The sequence below is a fragment of the Penicillium nucicola genome (genome assembly GCF_028828085.1).
Source record: "Penicillium nucicola strain IBT 29836 chromosome Unknown utg000006l, whole genome shotgun sequence".
In the NCBI taxonomy this organism is placed as follows: Eukaryota; Fungi; Ascomycota; class Eurotiomycetes; order Eurotiales; family Aspergillaceae; genus Penicillium; species Penicillium nucicola.
Window position 1 is genome coordinate 932,469 of NW_026643130.1, and position 18,980 is coordinate 951,448.

At 50.7% G+C, this 18,980-nt stretch overlaps 6 protein-coding genes across 6 annotated transcripts; 3 read left to right on the forward strand and 3 right to left on the reverse strand.

Annotated features, from left to right (window-relative positions):
- Positions 1-84: 84 nt before the first annotated feature.
- On the reverse strand, positions 85-1,508 carry N7511_006363 (aldo/keto reductase; the record flags this gene model as incomplete). The annotated part of the gene is made up of 5 exons (XM_057128740.1): positions 85-662; positions 739-877; positions 951-1,173; positions 1,245-1,331; positions 1,390-1,508. 5 exons carry the CDS (start codon positions 1,506-1,508, stop codon positions 85-87), a joined length of 1,146 nt encoding a protein of 381 aa, XP_056983296.1.
- Positions 1,509-2,663: 1,155 nt separating this feature from the next.
- Positions 2,664-6,070, forward strand: N7511_006364 (uncharacterized protein; the record flags this gene model as incomplete). Its single annotated transcript, XM_057128741.1, has 2 exons — positions 2,664-2,849; positions 2,897-6,070. The coding sequence occupies 2 exons, from the start codon at positions 2,664-2,666 to the stop codon at positions 6,068-6,070; spliced, it is 3,360 nt and encodes a 1,119-aa protein (XP_056983297.1).
- A 2,362-nt stretch (positions 6,071-8,432) lies between these two features.
- N7511_006365 (uncharacterized protein) lies at positions 8,433-9,991 on the forward strand (the record flags this gene model as incomplete). Its single annotated transcript, XM_057128742.1, has 2 exons — positions 8,433-8,882; positions 8,963-9,991. 2 exons carry the CDS (start codon positions 8,433-8,435, stop codon positions 9,989-9,991), a joined length of 1,479 nt encoding a protein of 492 aa, XP_056983298.1.
- A 2,954-nt stretch (positions 9,992-12,945) lies between these two features.
- On the forward strand, positions 12,946-14,363 carry N7511_006366 (uncharacterized protein; the record flags this gene model as incomplete). Its single annotated transcript, XM_057128743.1, has 2 exons — positions 12,946-13,663; positions 13,747-14,363. 2 exons carry the CDS (start codon positions 12,946-12,948, stop codon positions 14,361-14,363), a joined length of 1,335 nt encoding a protein of 444 aa, XP_056983299.1.
- Positions 14,364-14,890: 527 nt separating this feature from the next.
- Positions 14,891-16,178, reverse strand: N7511_006367 (zinc-dependent alcohol dehydrogenase; the record flags this gene model as incomplete). Its single annotated transcript, XM_057128744.1, has 4 exons — positions 14,891-15,663; positions 15,725-15,881; positions 15,937-15,985; positions 16,042-16,178. 4 exons carry the CDS (start codon positions 16,176-16,178, stop codon positions 14,891-14,893), a joined length of 1,116 nt encoding a protein of 371 aa, XP_056983300.1.
- A 597-nt stretch (positions 16,179-16,775) lies between these two features.
- N7511_006368 (uncharacterized protein) lies at positions 16,776-18,359 on the reverse strand (the record flags this gene model as incomplete). The annotated part of the gene is made up of 4 exons (XM_057128745.1): positions 16,776-16,787; positions 16,838-16,979; positions 17,042-17,449; positions 17,509-18,359. 4 exons carry the CDS (start codon positions 18,357-18,359, stop codon positions 16,776-16,778), a joined length of 1,413 nt encoding a protein of 470 aa, XP_056983301.1.
- Between the last annotated feature and the right edge of the window lie 621 nt (positions 18,360-18,980).

An 18,980-nucleotide genomic window follows, 5' to 3' on the forward strand; every position in this document is an offset into this window, starting at 1 on the left:
GATCTAACATCCCGAGCCCAAGGCTTGAATCTTGCATAATCCCATTGGACTTGCTCAAATCGATCTCGACGTATCACTATTCACTCAGTCTTCCAACTTCTTGGATCCAACAGCTCTTACCAAATCCGGATGATCCAGCTTAACAACACTATTAACAAAAGTAGCGTTAGAAGGATGCGCCTCCTTAACCGCCCCTCTAAACAAGAAATTCATGGGGAACCCAATATCAAACTCATAAGCCCCCTCGATCTCGGCAACATCCTCATCAGAAAGAGCAAGACCCAAAGCCTCAATATTGCCCAACAAGTGCTCAACCTTCCGGCCTCCAACAATAGGAACCACATACGGAGCCTTGCGCATCACATACGCAAGCGCCACGCTGGTGATGGCCGTCCCATGCCGCGTTGCAATACCCTCCAGGACCTTCGAGACAGCGATATCGTTTGCGCTGGGCGGGACCTGTCGACCAGGATTACCTGACTTGGCGAGCTCTTCGCGCTGGGCTTCGGTTTTGAAGGCGCCACCACCGAGGGATCCCCATGGTGCCAAACCCATTCCTTCCGACGCGGCCATGGGGATAATGTCGCGTTCGAAATCGCGTGTTGCTGCGTTCCATTTTCCTTGATAGACTGAGAAGGGGCGGAGGGCGTGGTCGCGGGCGTCTTATCAGGTTCGCTATGTTAGTCTTCATCGCTTGGTCTGTCGGGCTGGGCGTTGGCTGTCCCACACGTCACTTACATTGGTTTGCTTTGGTGACAACCCACGCTGGCGTGTCACTAATACCGAGATATAAAACCTTCCCGGAAACGACCAGTTGGTTGAGGGATGTCATTACTTCTTCGATGGAGGTGGCGAAGTCCCACCAGTGCACGTAGAGCTGTACATTCATGCTGTTGGTTAGTACTGATCATGGCCGGATTGGTTTCTTTCAAACTAAAGACTATACGCACCAAGTCAATATAGTCCGTCCGCAACTTCTTCAAACTAGCCTCGACAGACAGCTTCATGCTCTTGGCATTATTGCCAACGAAGTTCGCCTGGATCTCTGATGAGATGTGGCTGCGGAAACCAGTTGTATACTTCGTTGCTAGGACGATCTGGTCGCGTACGCCGCGGGCTTCCATCCATTCGCCGAGCCATTTCTCTGAGTCTTCGGATTGGTAGTTGTTGGCTCTGGATTGGTTGGTTGTTAGCGTTCTTCTTTGGGGTTGACTTTGGATTTTTAGAAGAGGGTGGCTATTTACGTGTCGATGAAGTTGCCTCCGTTGTCGTAGTATGTGTCTAGGATCTTGAAGGAGGTTTCCTTGTCGCATTCGCCGAGTCTTGCTTTCCTGTTGGATTTTTAGAGGGGTTCTTTTTCTTTCAATTGATTTATTGCATTGCACATACCATCCTTCGCCGAAATTCATCGCTCCTAGGCATAGAGGGCTCACCTTGACTGCAGCTGTAGGAGCCAGTAGGCGATAGCGGCCAAGGTGAGATTTGGGGGTTGCAGCTGGGGCAAACATTTTTAGTTCCTTGGATTTTGCGTGGATTGAATGGGGAGGTTGGATGCTCCGATCGAAATCGAGGGCTCTTTATAGAGTGCTCCTGCGGGGAAATGAGATCACATCGGCCAGGGTACAATTACCAAGCGTCGTCTTATGTCCTGTAAGTCCGGTGCAGTCGGTTTTGGGGTTTCCGTTATGTCCGTTTTTCTTCTTCTATCAGGCGTTGAATACTTCCATCTACGAGGTTCGGAATTGGTGAGTATCCAGCTATAGCTCCAACATTTACTAGCGTTTCTTCTTACTCTTTACTCTTTACTCTTTACTCGAGTTTTGTCTAATTCGCTGCTTTTTAGAGCGGTAATGTTCTAGGCTAGTTAAGCTGCATGTCGCTGAGTTGGCTTTGGAGCGACCTGGTGTCAATCATATCTGCTGGGCACATATACACTGTGAAGCAGAATCTACTACGCTAGTCGGTTTATTGACAGGCTGAAGGGCACATAGTATTCCAATGTCTGTTTCTGTCACCAGCGTCAGATGCAAGATCATAGATCACATGCAAGTATGTTCCGCCTCAGTGTCACCAGCCTACTGTAGTGTGTAGTGTGACGGGGGCATCGGATAGCGGGAGAACTAATCCAGGTCACGTAGTATCCGGCATACATTACAGACCAAAAGAATTAAGATGCGTTAATTAAGGGTGACTTTTGGGTCCAGTCCCTAACTAATTTACTCTAGTATTCGTATAAAGATAGGGTCCATATGTGAACCAAAAGCAGATAGGGCCAAGCCACGATAGCTCTCAACAAAGGGGTCTTTAGAGCTTCGGGTTAGCCTTGAGCTCCATTGAATCCACTTTGATATTAGCCGTGGGATAGGAGTGTACGGAGTACTCCGTCTAGTCCCAAATTTAGCAAAGGCCAAGGAACAAAACCAACAAAACAGACAAGGCCATGGGACTCGAGTGCCTGACTTCCAAGGTTGTATAGACCTTGCTTTGTCAGTTGTCGCAGTCCAAAAGAGGAAAGTTGATGTCTCAAGTGGAGTGTGGGACCGTGCTGACTTGCCCCCCCGATTCCTTCGAGAAGCTTTTATATCTTCTGGCTTCCCCTTTATTTGACTATGAGCGATCATGTACGGCCAGTCGAATCGCCCGGATCCTCCATCGCAGCCTGAATGGCGAGTTTCGCGTCCTTCGGGGGGTCCTCCCCTCCCCCTCCTCCGCCTGCGGCAGCTTACACACCGGCGACATATGGCCCGATCTCAAATCCCCAGATCCACGGAGTGACACCCACAGGTTCGGGTGCGGATAAAACCAGCTGGGGAGTGCGGTTCAACCAGAACCAAGCTCCACCGTTGCCGGTGAGTTCTACGGTTCATGGTGTCAGACAAAACTGACAGTCGCATAGCCTCGGCCGTCCAGCACAAATGAGCAGCCATACTCCCATGTTCAGTCGCAGCCACAGTCGCAGCCTCCCGCAGTGAATACCGGTTTTCACTACGGATATCAGCCCCCCGCCGCTCACCCCTCTCCGCCTCCATACACTCCTAATCTTCCAAGCGGCGTCCCTCCGCCGCCGCCAAAGATCCCTCAGCATGCGCCAGCTCAACAAAGTGGCCGCCCAGAGCGGCCACCGCTCCTTGCTCAAGGCTCGGGGCCAGCTGCGATGACTGGGTCTTATGTTTTCCGGCCTGCGTCTGTAATCAACACAAATGCGCCATCCACGAGCGCATCGGCCTTGGGCCCGGGCACACCCTCAGACTGGGAGCATCTAGGTCCTACTCCCGGAGATTTCGATGATGCGGCTTGGTTTCCACCAAGACAAACTTCTCCGCCTCACGATGTCGCTCCACCACCTTCTAGCATCTCGGGCGGCATGCCCAACATATCCGCAGTAAATGAGCACTCGCAGTATACCCATCCGAGAACTGATACAAATGAGACGGTTCCAAGTTTCAGCTCTGGAGTCCATGGGTCGGGAGCTGGTAGTTCGGATTCTCCCATCAGTCCATGTACAACCCATGGCATGCAAACACCCCCTCCACCGACTCGTGTGGATAGCGACAACTCTGTTGTCTCGGGTGATGGACGCTCGGAAAGTATTGATAATGTGATAGATGCGTGGGTCCGACCATTGTCACCTCCCTCTCAACCAGTTCAACCTGCGTTCCAGGTCCCGACATCACAGCTGCAGGTTGTCTCTCAATTTGAACAAACTATTCCAGCCAAGGAGCCTGATTCGACACAGAATGTTGTGTCATCTATTGCACCGCCTACTGAGCATGTGGTGCCAAACTCAACGGCTCCTGTACCACATGTTCAACTACCTGTAACTGAAGCTGCATCCAAACAACCAGACCCCTTCGAGGATCTGGACCCATGGTCGAAATCTTCTCTGGAGCGCTATGTTGCCATGCTACGCAAGGAAGCAGTGGCAGACTTGGACGAAGAAAGATACAAAATCTTCACAGCATTCATGGCCAAGGAGACAAAACTCCGAGAGATTCTCTATAATATCGAGCATGATGAGCCTGAAAGCTCCCCAGAACCTCGTAGGGCTTCTAGTTCTGTATCGCGATCACCATTACCAAGAGTTGATGAAGATGGGCCCGCCTTTGAGACAGGCTTGATACCCGTCTCATCGGAAGAAATTCCACCTCCCTTAGCGACAGCGGCGGCAGAGGAATGTGATGACATTGACGCTGAAGATGTCGGCAGTGAGTATAGTGCAGGCGGACGACCCAAGGTTGCTAAGCAGGCCCGAAGGGGCTCACAGTCCCAGTCAAAGCTGCCTGCACTCTCCTCGGGCTCAGAGCTAGCCGATAAGCGACTTTCAACGTTTTCTCTTTCTTCCGATGTACAGAAGCAACCTTTGGAGCCTCTACACAGCAATCCTCCACGGCCTATCTATACGCCGTTCCAGTACACAGAAGGTCCTCAGCGAGGATCAGACAACCTCAAGTTTGATCGCCCAGCTCACGAGGCATATTCCGATTTACGGCAAGCATCTGCCGTGAGTGGACGGGTCATGTCAAATGTGCCGACTTCTACGTCTCATCCGAGAGCCTTCACCCCTTCTTCATTTCAAAATGATCGCGACGAAACTTTCCTCGGCCTGATCCGTCATAAAAGCACTGCGTATTCTAATTCATCTGGTCGAAGCTCTGCGCCTCCTCAGACGCTGCCAGAGTCTGTGCAAAAGGCCCGGCAAACAGTACTTTTAGAAGAGCTACGCACAATGGTCAGGACGCCAAAGGACAAGCAATCTGAAAGCTCATGGCATATCACAACGCGCGACGGACTTGACAAGTTCCCTGATGATTTCACCCTCATCCAGCGCACAATCGATCGGTGGGAAGCAACTGCAAAAGTCCGACGAAATGAACTGGATCAAGAGCGTATACGTCGTCAAGAGGAGTCAGAGGAACATATTGATGATCTCTTCAATGGAAAGGAAATCGGTTATGCAGATATCAACACCTTGGAAGAAGATTTCCGTCAGACAGAAGCTCGGGCTCAACTGGAAGAGGAACGACACGAAGTCGAAGATTTCACAAAGCACGTCTTCAATCCTTTGGACGAGGGTCTAAAAGAGGCGATTTCGGCTCTTCGGAAACTATACGACTCTGCTCTCAGTCAGCTTGATCGTGATCAGAAAGCTAATGGCTCGCCAGTAGAGGAATCTAGCGCATCTGCGACCATGAACCTGGTCAATGACATTCACAATAAACTCGAGATCCGGTTCCAGAAGCGCCTTGAAATCGCACTTGATTGCGAGCGGCGGCGCAAAAAGGCTGAGCGGCGACCACTGGTTTTCATGGGTGATATGGCTAGCCTGCGAAAACTAGACGGAGAATTCGACCAAATGGAGCAACGGAACATGTTAGAGGCATGCAAGGACCGGGACGACCGAGCCAACCGACTCATGGATTCCTTCGACGATGCGATTCTACATGGGCTAGGTATAAATCAGAGCCTCCTAGACCAGGTTGCTTCGAAAGCAGCCCAGCTAGATCTCGCCGCTCTCCGTGCCTCCGGTCTACCTGATTCGGAAATTGAACAGATTCTCAAGTCCGCAGCTGCCTTGGCAGCGTCGCTACGCGCCGACTCGGAGGCAATTCTTCGCAGCTCTGGGGTTGCGGACATGGCCCTGAACGACGCCGATTACGGGGTCTCCGTCGCCGAGGCACGGTATGCCAACTCCGACCCGGATATCTTCCGTCGGCTTGCCGATGAGAAAAAGAAGGAGGATGATACTCTCCAGAAAGATCTAGACTCGAAGTTGCAGAGCATCCAAAAGGGGCCTGTGCGCATTGAGTCCACGATCGAGCGCCTTCTTCTTGACCTGAAGAATGCTCCTCCAGCGGCTCCGGCCTCTCCAATTGAGCGTCACTCTGCCTCAACGACCCCAATTGCGGACGTACCCGTGCCTCCAAGTCTGCGCCCTTCCACTGTCGTTCCTGCTTCTGCACTGACTCCCAAGGTGGTGGTTCAAGACACAGATGAAGACTCAGAGCACAAAGAAAGACTTCGCAGAGCGTTGGAAGAAGCCAAGAAGCGTAATGCCAGCAAAGGCCATTGATTTCTCTAGATTGTGTCTATCTAAGATATGAAAAACAACTCGGGTGGGCACATTCATGAAGCCACGATTTCTTTAGTATTTAGTATACCCTTCTGTTGTTGTTTTTTCAGTTTATGATCCTTTGTGTTTCGTCTGACAGATACGTCCATGGTTGATACCCACTTTCTGCAGAACTAGTTGAATGAAGACTAGGGTGAAAGGACTATTTTCCTATTTTCCCTATTTTCCCACGCCCACAACAACTAGCATGTGCAAAGGGTCCTAGTAATAGTTTAAATAGATCTGTTTAGAAATTAACAGGTGATTTGATGGTTCGAAAGATCAAACATTCTGAACCGCACGCCCAGCTTGCATGCCAGCCCTGGGTTACTTCGGAGTCTTTTTCCCCACGCTACAAAGATTCTGCATTCTCCTAATCCTATTCATCCTATGGACGCCCTTCAACTTCACCACTCTCGGACCCTTGACTCGCCTTTAATCCCTCATGGAAGCCTCCCTGTCTTCCGTAGACCTAATCCTTCCACTGTGGCTGCACGATGGGGGCCAGAGTCCAAGAGGTTCAACGTGCAGGAAGAACAAAGCGCACAGACAATATCACCGATCCCTCATCCAGACCCCCAAACCCGAAAAGGAAGTGACCTCCTACGCCCTGAGCCCGATCTGATGCGCAGAGCAAGGCAAGGCACACTTTTAGGCGCCCACGGATGGCGATTGGCAGACGATAGCCAAGCCCCGAAACCTAGACGCCTGTTACTGTCGATCAGCAGTTGCGTAGTCAGAAGTATCTGCCGCAGTTCAACAGCTTGATTTGAGTGCAGCCGAGTGCTTGGACCGCACTTACTTGCAGGGATCGAGGATTACCTTTAGATCCAATACCCAATCTAGCGGGTCGTGCTGTGCACAGCTCCCAGCTCGCAGTCCTCGGATCCGCCGGCCCCTGCCCTATACAATGATATCGCCCCTTTAGCCGAAGCTCTGCGGTCGAATCACGGTGCTGCAGTCTGCGCAGGATTCTCTGGGGCGAGGACATGACATGTCGTCTTTCTGGGGGGCCGCTTCGGCTACCCTTCGGTGATTCACTGCCAATTGCGCTGCGCAATATGCAAGGTAGGATCTTGTCATCACCAACGGTTCTTCGATAGTGTTACCCAGGCATTGCGGCGTTTATGGCTTTTCTTGTCGGCTGCGCTCGCCATCCCTGGCTCTCCAGATTATTTTTTTCTTGGTCAAGCAGTCTGGGCAATGGGCATCGCGGTCAACGTACGTCACATTCGACCACGTGTATTGACAAGGACTGGGGGGTCTAGGGAGAGCCCTAGATCTTTGTTGTTGTTTTTTCTTTGATGCAGTTGTCGCGTGGTCGGCAATGGTTCAGTGAAATTAGAAAGAGCCTCGGATCCCCCGACCTATCCGAAACTCACAGCTTCTGAGTTCTCCACTATGGACAGACCAGGGTGCAATCTTGGCCAAGGAGCATCGACCAAATGGCGGGTCCAGATGCCTTTGTTCTGGAGCTTCCAGACAGTTTCGAATTCGCATTCGGTTGCTCGGGCGGCGATCGCTCTGCTGGGCTTCTACTACGCCTGCATCTCCTCGGATCGGGGCAGCATTCCAGCCTCTGGGTTTGACTGGCTGTCACTTCTATTTCCTGCGCTTGCGGCGTTTGATCCCCGTCACTCTAGACGGTGGAGATTAGTATCAATGCCAACAGCGTCTACTACAGAATACGCTATTCAAACCTTACGTGGGCTCCCTGTAAAGCCGGTCAATACGGGGCCTCGCAGATCATCATACCGCTGTTAACGATCTTTGGGGTGGGTGAATTTTTAGTGGCATTCTTTGGCCGTGATATGCATGCTGCGCACCGTGTCTTTGAGCAATGCTCTGTGTCATAGTCCCGTTTTAGCCATGCTCGGAGCCACCGACAATCTGTGCCCGGGGGCCCCTACCACCAAGACCCCAGATCTTTCCTCCCACCAGATCCCTTTAGTGTCTGTGCGCTGGATGCTGATCAGTTGATATCGGGCAAGAATAAAACGGCGCGGCCTTGCTAGAACCCTCAGCCTATTGAGCCCCTCTCTCTCTCTCTTCGCCTTTTGCCACTAAGCGCTGTTGGGACAAGACGAAAAAAAAGTCCCCATCAAAGCCTCCAAGCAGATCGCGACGTTGTTCATGAAAATCATACGTGACTAATTATTTAAAGCGGGCGCCAGGGAATCCCGTTCCATGGTTCAGAGTACCCGCTTCCGTCCATGGGTCGGAAGAACTCTGTGAGTCTACGAGAGTCCACAAAACACATCAGTTCGCCTTCTCCCTTTGAGTTCTGGCGATTTGGAAGGGTCCCCCTTTTTCGCCTCTGGTCATGTCTGCCCCAACTCGACAATTTAACAAGTTGTGCATCGGTCACAATATGCCAGATACGGTCCAAGTCAGACCTCGCGCGGGGCCGCCGGACCCTTCCGACGACAGTGACCAGAGCAGCGAAGCTTCCTCGGAGGAGAGCTCCGGCGAAGAAGGGAAGGACAGGGAAGAGGAGGATGAGAGTAGTGCTGAAGACGCATCCGAATCAATTCACGAGGCCGTCCGCGCACCGTCTGGGATTACCTACGATCTGAGCGAACTAGAATCCGAGTCTCAAGCCAGGGCCTTGGTGGGCTTGACCAGTCAGTTCGAGGTCAATTGTCGGGTAACTCCCACCGGACATGATCTCCAGCTGTTGGATCGCTCACAGGTGCACGTTGGCTCGGAGGCAACGACTTGCACTTGCTCTGTCTTCAAGGATCACCCAGAGGAGCCGTGCCAGCACATATTTGTGAGTGTGACAGTCTAGGAACCCACTAGGTTTGGAAACTCGGGAATTGCTGCTGATACTGCCTCTTACCCCCTGAACAGTGGCTCCTCGATCAACTGCACGGCAGCTTCCTCAAAGAGCCTGAGTCGACGGAGGTTCCATTGGGTCCAGACGGGCGTCCACACAACCTGCCGCCCATTGAAAGTCTTCTCAAGGGTAACCTGGAGGCTGTTGCCAAGCATCTCAAGTGGCAGTACTTGCGGGATGAGGGCGACAGCACAGGAAGAGGAATGACGCGAACTGAAAAAGTGCGGGATCTGCTCTCTGCTTTTAGCAAGAAGACTCTTCCAGAGGATTTCCGCCGGGACTTGACGGAGACGACTGAGCAAGCACGGACGTCAGAAGCTTGCGTGGTACAGGGTGATTTCGAGGCAACAATGTTCCGGTTGGGAGTCCACGATGACGGGGTTTTCAACAGTCTGTGCAAAGCGATGCCTGTTGAGGCCTGTGCCGCCATATACTTCGACAAGGCGAAGGACCACTCGCGACGGCTACTCGACGACTTTGATCGATACTGCCAAACAGGCGAGTTGCCCACAGAGCCTGTCAGCCCAAGTCTGGGCCTTTACGAACCTCACGAGATTGTCTCACAGCTGCAGCGTTTAGTATCCCGCATTCTAACTAACATGTCCGCACGCGCTCCGCACAGCTCCGCAACCGCCGTCGAAGCCCTCGTTTTGATCCTCGACCAAGTCGCAAGTCGCGATTATGATCCTCTTTCGCCAAATCGGATGGGACGGGACACTTTCAACGGCGAGGATGAGGACCAGCGCAATCTGTTCCATTTGCTCATCGGGTCGGACGAACTTGAATCGGATCCAGACGCGCGGCACTTTGTTCTCAGCGCGCTTGATGAATTGCCGCCGTCCGACCTCCACCCCGTCGCCGGGCCACTGCGCGGCATCCTCAACAAGATCGGTCCTGAGCGACGTGCACCGAAGCTCTTCCGCCTTCATCTAGAATCGCTAGTTCGCATCGCTGAATCCTACGTCCCCGATACCACCAGCGGAGGACAGAAGCGGCCCGCCGGCAATGGCAATTCAGGAGGCTACTCGAAACGAACGCGATGATTCGGTTTCACTCTATTTTCTTTCTACGTTTGTTTCATATTCTGGGAGGTCATCGTGTTCATTCATTGCAATACCCCCTGTATCGTTTCACATATCAGCGACATCCTTGCAGTCCGTTTTGCATATCGTTCAATGTCATTCCGTTGGGTTTGATACACCGTGATCATGGTATTTGCCATAGCCACCATCACACGCCGCTATTACATAGCTATTACATACTTATCCCCCCACATTTCCAATGGTACATAGCAAACTATAACACACAAAGTTCACTATACCCCGGAAACATCAGATCTCATGATCATATCGTGCCATGAGGTATGTCGTCACCCCATACCCGAAACCGCAGTCTTGGGAGCCCGCATCCATGGTCCGGAAAATCGAGCCGGGCATGTCACTGCCCGTTCAAGGGTACTTTAGCCCGATTTGACCATCCAAGCCATGGAACGCACCCTCTAAAGTGGATCACCCACACAAGGGGGACCTCAATATTCGCGCAATCCTTGTTTTGAAATTTAAGAAGAAACAATGTAATCCTTCCCTGAAACCCATACTCCCGATCTGAAGATCACACCAATAATTCGAAAAACCCAAGGACCACACCCGCCAAGATAGCACAGCCATCCATTGAATGCAAATTCATGGACCCGGATCTCGGGTATCTCGCGGAGATGCTCGGGTTCGGCATTTGAGCCATACAGTATACAGTACAGTAGCTTTGGCTTTGGCTTTGGCTTTGGCTTTGGCTTTGGCTTTGGCTTTGGCTTTATCTTTGACTCTGGCTTGGCTGTAACGGACAGAAGCCTGTTGGCAATTAGCTTCAAAGTTGAAATTAAAGTATCGTACCATCATCACCGATACTGTACACGAGTCGCGAAAGTTCACTAATTCACTAACGTGTCCCACAACCAACTCCTGTATACCACTACCGTTCAGCGCGGATGGAGTCCGTCCAATGCCGCCGTACAGTCCAGTATTTGCCGCGTGTGCGTGGAGCCCCCGGTAGACGCTATGCGATTTAGCGGCCCGAGCGAGAATTTGGAATACTGGACGGAGAACAGGGCAAAAACGTGGCCGCCTGAAGTGTGGCTGGGATACACTATGGGTGTCGGATCCCAGCCGAGCTTGGGCCGGTGGGAAAGTCAATGGGATTGTTTGGGCTGCGTTGTGATCCGTGCACACGGCTGCTTGTTTCGCGGTGGTCGTTTGTTTGGCTTGGGGCTAGTCGTGTTAGTGCTTGTTAGCTTGGTGGGTGGGGAGGCGGGTGGGGAGGGAGGTGGCTTCGAGGGAGTTTACAGGTGGTGGTTTTGTGTGTCGGGGTTTGCTTGCGTGGTGGGTTTCAGGGTGTTGTTGATCGGTTGGATGGTACGTGGATGGTGAAGTTGCTGTAGATGGGCGTGGTGTTTGATCGGTGGGTTTGGTCTTGGGAATGGTCTGTGGGGCTGGGCTGAGATGGGCGAGGAGTTTATAGTTGGGCTATATCAAATTGCCGGATTGCCGGGCTGGAGATGTTTACTGTATTGTGTGCTGTCATGGGTTGGACATTGGGATAGACGGCTAGTATTCTTGGTTTTGTTTCTTGGAGTAGAAGGCTGAGTACAGTTGACAATTGGGTCTTGAATATTCTGTTAGCAGGTAATGGACTTATCGTTGTCGACTATATGAACATCAATGTGACGACCTGATGTCCAATCTTAAATATATGTTTATAATCCAGGGGGTTTCACTCGATTGCTGGGTATTTACTGTTTAATTCATTAAAGAAGATGTCAAGGTTTCTTTGGATGGCAAGTATAGTGATGTTCATTCTGGTTTGTATAGCTCTAATGCTCAACCCCACTTTATGGCTGTCTTATTCCTGGGCTTCGTTGGAATAGGTTGAGAGTGAACATCTCAAATCGTTATGATAGACAACCTTGTAAATGTTGTCTCTAAAAGTGAAATAAGGAGCCTCAACACGTTGCTATAATTCATATAATGGGAGGACCAGCTCGGGATTATCGCGAATCGGTTGATATGCCAGCAGGTTGTGCACACACATAACCACCATTGAAAGGCAGAGGAACAATTTCGAGAAAAAAGTCAAAAAAGATGGTCATTCACGACTCAAGATAAGTAGGTAGCTAGCGCTACTGAGATACATCTCCCGAGTTTGGAACCCATTGCCAATAGCCTCGTTCCATCAACATAACTTATTTACCGGGGTGACCGGTTAGTTATATCACTCCGGGACTCACTGTTGTTTAAGTTTATTGCTTTTCCATATTGTGAAGATGGAACTACCTTGATCTTCGCGTTCTTAGGGTAAGATTTGAAAGAACAGATGTGACAATCTATATTTGGAATACTATGCATGATCTGCTTGGGCCTTACGGGCTGCATGATCTTCCCAGATACATCATTAAAAACTGTAGGCTATGATAGTATCAACAATTGAGAAAAAAAAAAGTCAGAAGGAACTCGGGCATGTTCAACATCTCCTGTACTTGCCACTGTCCCTATACAAAACAAGGAACAAGGAACCACAGACCTTGATCTAGGCCCGACACTGGCGCCAAGATTCCAGGGCTGTTTTCTGACGTGTGGAGGAATGAACCTTTATGCATTCTCTTAAGGATGTAACGCGATAACACTGCAATCCAACGAATCTCTTCATGACACTAAGCCCCTTTTATGCACACTCTCCAATATCTGTGCTATACACAATGCACTTCACATTCAAAACATCCTGATCTATCACAATTAATTTCCATCAGATCCCGCCCGAGTGAAGATCGACAGGGCATACGCCAAAGGCCCGTAGGGAGTCGCAGGGATGGCCCCTTCCCTATGAACATTTCAGATTCTCCATCCAGCACAACCTTGGAAAATGAAGGGCAGACCAAATGTGACTTCCCCTGGGGACTCGAGATCATCCCTCAGGGAAATCCATTTCCCATCTCGCACTATGCAATATGATGCCTGACCATGGCAAGAAAGTCCCTGGGCCAATAGAGCCAAGAACCGCGTCCAACACACCACGGCTCTTCCTCTCATTTCTAGCATTCTATGTTCTGCTCGTCTTCTACGCACGTGTGCGATGCTTTCGCGACCCGGGCTCAGCATTCTTCGACCCTTGGACGGCCTACGACCTCTCTTATTCAACCGTGAGAATTGGCCAAGGAGACTCGTACATTGAATCCTACGACAATGAGACTACTGCGATTACAAAGTCTTCATCTGAGCCTGGGCTGTGCGTGGGAATCGCATCGGTCGCCAGACATGGGGTTGGCTATTTCCAGAGCACCGTCGGCACGGTCTTGGAGGGGCTGAGCGACGCCGAACGGGCTGACATTCATCTGATTCTCTTCATTGCGCATACGGACCCTTCTGAGCATCCATCTTATGGAGAGCCTTGGCTGCATGGGCTGGCGGATCAGGTGCTGCTGTATGATCCCACGGAAGTCGATATTGATCATGTTCGGTCACTCGAGACTGACGCCGCAAAGGCTTTCGGGCGTGAGAAGGCTCTTTTTGATTATACTTATCTGCTGAAAGCATGCGAAGCTGTGAATGCTCCCTATACCATGATTCTCGAGGATGATGTTGTGGCGATGGATGGCTGGTATCACCGAACCATCGGTGCTTTGGTATCGGCTGAACAGCAGACCAGGGCCCTAGGTGCTTCCAAATGTGAGTTTTTGGCCCGTTTGATGTCCACTCTCTGGGCTCATCGGTAGCTCTGAGCCATGGGCATTGTGACTAACCGTAGACAGGGCTATATCTCCGTCTGTTCTATACAGAGGAATTCTTCGGCTGGAACTCCGAAGACTGGCCGATCTTCCTCTCTTATTCTATTCTTGCCGTTTGTCTCGTTGCATGCGCATGCTTAGGCACACGGCAGTGTCAGCCTCGCCTCCACTCCCGACTCTCAACCGGATCCATCTTCTTATTCAGCGGTGTCTGCACGCCTCTCTTGATCGGACTATTCTTTGCTGCTGGCCGTGTATCGATGATCCCCGTCCAGCAGGGTGTGCATCAGATGTCACACTTTGGCTGCTGTTCGCAGGCGTTCGTCTTTCCACGTTCGAGGGTCCCAGATCTCGTGGATCTGTATCAGTCAAAGCACATCGGGTATGTGGATACGATCACCGAGGAATTTGCCAATGCAAACAATGAGATCCGCTGGGCGGTGACTCCAATTATCATGCAGCATGCCGGGCGGAGAAGCTCAAAGAGTGTGAGCCATGACTCTCACGTCCCGCTGAGGCATCGAAACAAAGGCGAACTTTCGGACGTGGAAAAGCTGTGGAATTTCGGGTTCGAGCTGAACAATGCTGAGTCATTGCGCTCAGAACATGAATTCTTTATTGGCGGGTCTGAGAATACATAAATTAATTTGGGTTTGTTCATGTACATAGTTCTGACTGAGCATCGGTTTGGATATAATTAGGTGGCGCACAGATCTCGTCGGACTGTTTTGGTTCATATTGCCATTCCTGCCCGCTTTCTTCAACAAGTAGGCCGGCTGGCCCAATGGCAAGGCGCTTGACTACGAATCAAGAGATTGCAGGTTCGACCCCTGCGTCGGTCAATTCTTTTTTGTTTTTCTTCCATTCATCTGGAATCAAGAACAACCTCTTTTGGTCTTTTTGTCGTATGGTAACAAGTAAAACTTAATATTTTATGTTGAACCATATTCAGCAGAGACCCAATGGTGCTTTTTGAGTGATAAAAATCAACATAGTAAATTTCAAGATGCATGTTTCGGGTTGCAGGAGATATATACATGAGGTGTATAGTCCATCCCTCCACAATATAAACAACGTGGCAAGATAAATTCATACAGGAGACATAACTAGGTTCATAAACGGGACCAAGGGGAAATTAACATATACAGTGCAAATAAACACACATCACCTACCCCGAAAGATCAAGAACAACCCGACCCTGCAACTTGCCCTCCTCCATCTCCTTAAAGACCTCAGTCAAAGCATCCATCTTCTCAATCCGATAATGCGCCTTAATAACACCCCTCGCAGCAAACTCCATAGTCTCAACAGCCTCAGTGCGATTCCCCACCGCAGACCCAGTAATAGTCGCATGCTTATTAATGAACGTAGAAGGAAACGCGGTCCCAATAGCCACAGGCTCATTCTCCGGGATGCCCACACATACCAGCGTCCCATTAAACCGCAACAACGGTAAAGCCTGCGCATAAGCCGCATTCGCAGCCGTACACACCACGGCAGCATGCGCCCCCAGCCCACCAGTCAACGACTGAACATGCTTGGTCAACGCCTCGCCCTGATCGTCCCTCGGGAACTGCGTGATATCGACGAAATGCTCCGCGCCGGATTCCACCACGAGGTCTTGCTTGCTCCCGTGGTCGATTCCGATGACGCGCAGGCCCATTCCCCTGCTGGCGAGTTGCACGGCGATGTGGCCGAGTCCGCCGCCTGCGCCGGAGATGATCACCCACTGGCCCGGGCGTGCGTGGCTGCGCTTGAGGGCGGAGTAGACGGTCACGCCGGCGCACAGCATTGGCGCTGCTTCGGCTGAGTCGAGACCGTCGGGGATGGGGGTTACGTAGTTTGCTGGTCCTAGGGTGTATTGCTGGAAGGTGCCTGGTGTGTAATAGCCTGATACTTTGCCGTTGAAGCAGAGGCCGTCTGATCCTGCCTGGCAGGGCTCTGGTTGGGATGGATGTTAGGAGAGATTGGGGGTATTCTTTTCAAGGGACGGTCAACGTACGACAATGACCGCATGCGCTGGATACCCATTTGACTCCGACTCGGTCGCCGATCTTCAGGTTTGAGGATTCGGTGCCCGGGCCCAGCTTGACGATCTTGCCTACGCCTTCGTGGCCGCCTACTTGGCCGGGCTGGGTTGGGTATGGGAGCATGCTCCACTGGCGAGGGTTAGTTTGGACTTGTGTTTGTTCCAGGATGGGGTTCGGTGCTCACGGTGTTGGTCATTATGCCGAGGTCAGAGTGGCACACGCCCGAGTGTGTTCTGTGAGGAAGCCTGTAAGTTCTGATCTAGTATTGGTACGAAGGCAGGAGACAAACAGGTTAATAAGAACCTGGCCATCACCGGGTTCGGGCACATCGATCTCTACGACCTGAGTCGAGACCGTGCCAGGCTTATCGAAGATCACAGCCTTTTGCTTCACGGGGATATCGACGGCAAGGTTGGTTAGTGTCATTGTGATTGGGATATACTAGAAATGAGGGTTAATGTGACTGAGTGCAATTCGTGAGGGAATTGCGAGAGAAGTACAAGTGCAGACGCAGGTGAAAGCGGGGAGATCAGACTGTGGAGAGAGCAGAACCCCGGATGATTGGCGTCCACCTGCGCCAAACCTCGGGAGGAACGTTGCATCATGCGGGGATGTGGAGTCAAGACCGAGGTTGCTATGCATGTTCTGTGCTCTAACGTATGTCTTATGCATTATGCATTATGCACTGCAGCATTGGTATTCGAAGTGCGCAAAGGTATGGGTAATCAAAGTGAAATTGAATCCCACTTGGTGGAAAGCACATAGTTCCTTTAAAATAATGACTGGCAATCAAAACCAATGCATCTCGGATCACCCTATTATCTATGAGGTATGCCATTACAAAAGACCGCAGATGAAGCTGGGATGTTGATACATGCAGAGATGAAAAAAATGAGCGCGACTTATCCAAAACGCCCAGCAAGCTTCGGTCGAAGATCTCTCTGCATTGTAACAGAAGCGTCAAGAACCAGATCCCGTTAACCATCAGAAAAGAAAACAATCAATATCGAGCTTTTGTGTCAATCAAATCACATACTGGGATTGTCAGCAAGGCTCATTACACCGGGTCGACATGGCGAACTCACTGGGATGAATAAGTAGGGAACCTCTTGCTCATAACGCTTCCAGGCCTCGCCGTACTTCCTGCGACATCTGTTGGTATCTCTGTTGGTGCGGTGGATGATCATGATCATGAAAAAGACGAAATAGAACCAAGGGAAGGGGCTCCTGTAAGAGAAAATCAGCTCAGTGCCTATGGCAGCTTCGGCACAGAGAACAAGAAAACTTACTTGAAACCAGTGATCAGACCCCACGACATAGAGAAGAACATGTCAGGGACATAGTTCGGCTTGCGGATAATTGCAAACCAGCCATCAACCATGAGATCGTCGCCAACATCAGTCTTGATGGTTTTGGGGTTTTCAATAGCCTGCCATGGGACCTGGGGGAACGTGTTCCGCTTAATGAGTTGACCTCTTGCCCGGTGACGGAATGCGTTCTTCTGGCCATTGGCGCTGTCCCACATCCAATAAAAGAAGAGATACAGAACAGAGAATACAGCGAGGGCAGGGCGGCTCCACTGATATTCCGACGGGTGGTGGTTGGCCAAGTAAAGAGCGCAATGGCAATAGGTGAAGGGCACACCGGCCAAGTTCCAGAACGTGAGCAAGAATCCCAGGTTTTCAAAGTACATGTCCCTGTTTTGTGTAAGTTAGGGTTCACCGAACTTGACCTTCAATGATAGTGAGTGACTCACCAGCTGGTAATGATCATCTGCTCCGCTTTGGCACAAGCGTTGGCGTACAAGTAATGTGCGCCAGCCAAGAAAATCACCTCGGCAGAGACATAGCCATATCTTTCGTATTGCCGAGCAGCCACGGAGCAAGTGATGAGGAACAGAATGAACCACGGAATGCGGACCTCGTAGAACATTTTGAAATCCAAAATGCCAATACGAGGATTCAGTTCAGCCCCCATAAAGAAGTCATAGATGGGAGAACCGGATAGTCTGTGGGTCCTTCCACGGACAATAGCTTGGACATAGACGATGAAGCTGTTGAGGAAGCCCGACAAGATAGCGACACTCATGATAGGACCAAACTCATCAATCAGGGTGTACAGCGGGAACACACGAGTGACATGCAAGACAGCAGCAATAGCGAGCGTTGCGTAGAAGCTGCAGTACGCAGAGCAGTAGTAGGGAAGTCTCTTGCCACCTTCGTGCCGTAATGGTCGGCCGAAGTCTGAAACTCCAGGCATGTAGCAGTACATGAGAGCCTCAACGATGAAGAATGTCCAAAAGATGGCCCAGGCTTTTGCGGATGGATAGGCGCCTTCGTAGACTAAATGGCACAGGTGACGGCCGAATTCAGTCCATGTCTGGTTGGACTCGGGCATAGGAAGCATGCCGTCGTAGTATGTGGCTCCAATCCACATATACCACATCACTAGAGGAAATCCAATCATCAACAACGTCACACCGAGCGAACCGCCAAACTCAAACTCATCTGAGGCGCCATCGGTGAACTTCTTTGCTGTAGTTGATCCATTCTCCTGGCTGTCCTTGGTCGGGGTGGCATCATGAGGAATTCTCTGCTTGATAGCCATAGTGGGTGGGTTGAGAGAGAAGATATGCACAACAGGCTCTAGAGGAAAGATATTTGTCCCTTACGCTTTCTTTTATACAATGGAGTCAGGTGATTACATGAATGTCCAGTTTCGATGATATGTAGGGAAACCCCGATGCGAAAGCAACCAAGCGAGCTGTCTGTTTGGAAGGATCCATTTTCTAAATTACAAGAATTAAACCGATATCCACATAATAGGGGCTCCTGTCCAATTTGAGACTAATTAGGAGAGATCAGATAGCTAAATTTGGAGGCCAAGGTGATTTTGGACTCTTGACTACGGTTTGCCGAGACCTAGCTTACGACATTTCCAGAGAAATGCAGTGTCTGGAATCGACTTCAATTCAAATTGCATACAGTAGAGATGTTTAAACAATCAAAATAAGACAAAGAAGTCGAATATGGTACCGTTAGGATAGACCAAGCAAGACATTCAGCGAATTATGAGACAAGTCTATTCTGATTTCAAATCCCCCCACTGAATACAATCGAGTCAAGGTTGCCAAGATGCTAGGATATCCTATGAGAATGGAAACTTTACCAATAGAAGTGATCGCATTATACGTTACCGGCTTATACCTACAGGGGAGTTACCTACAGG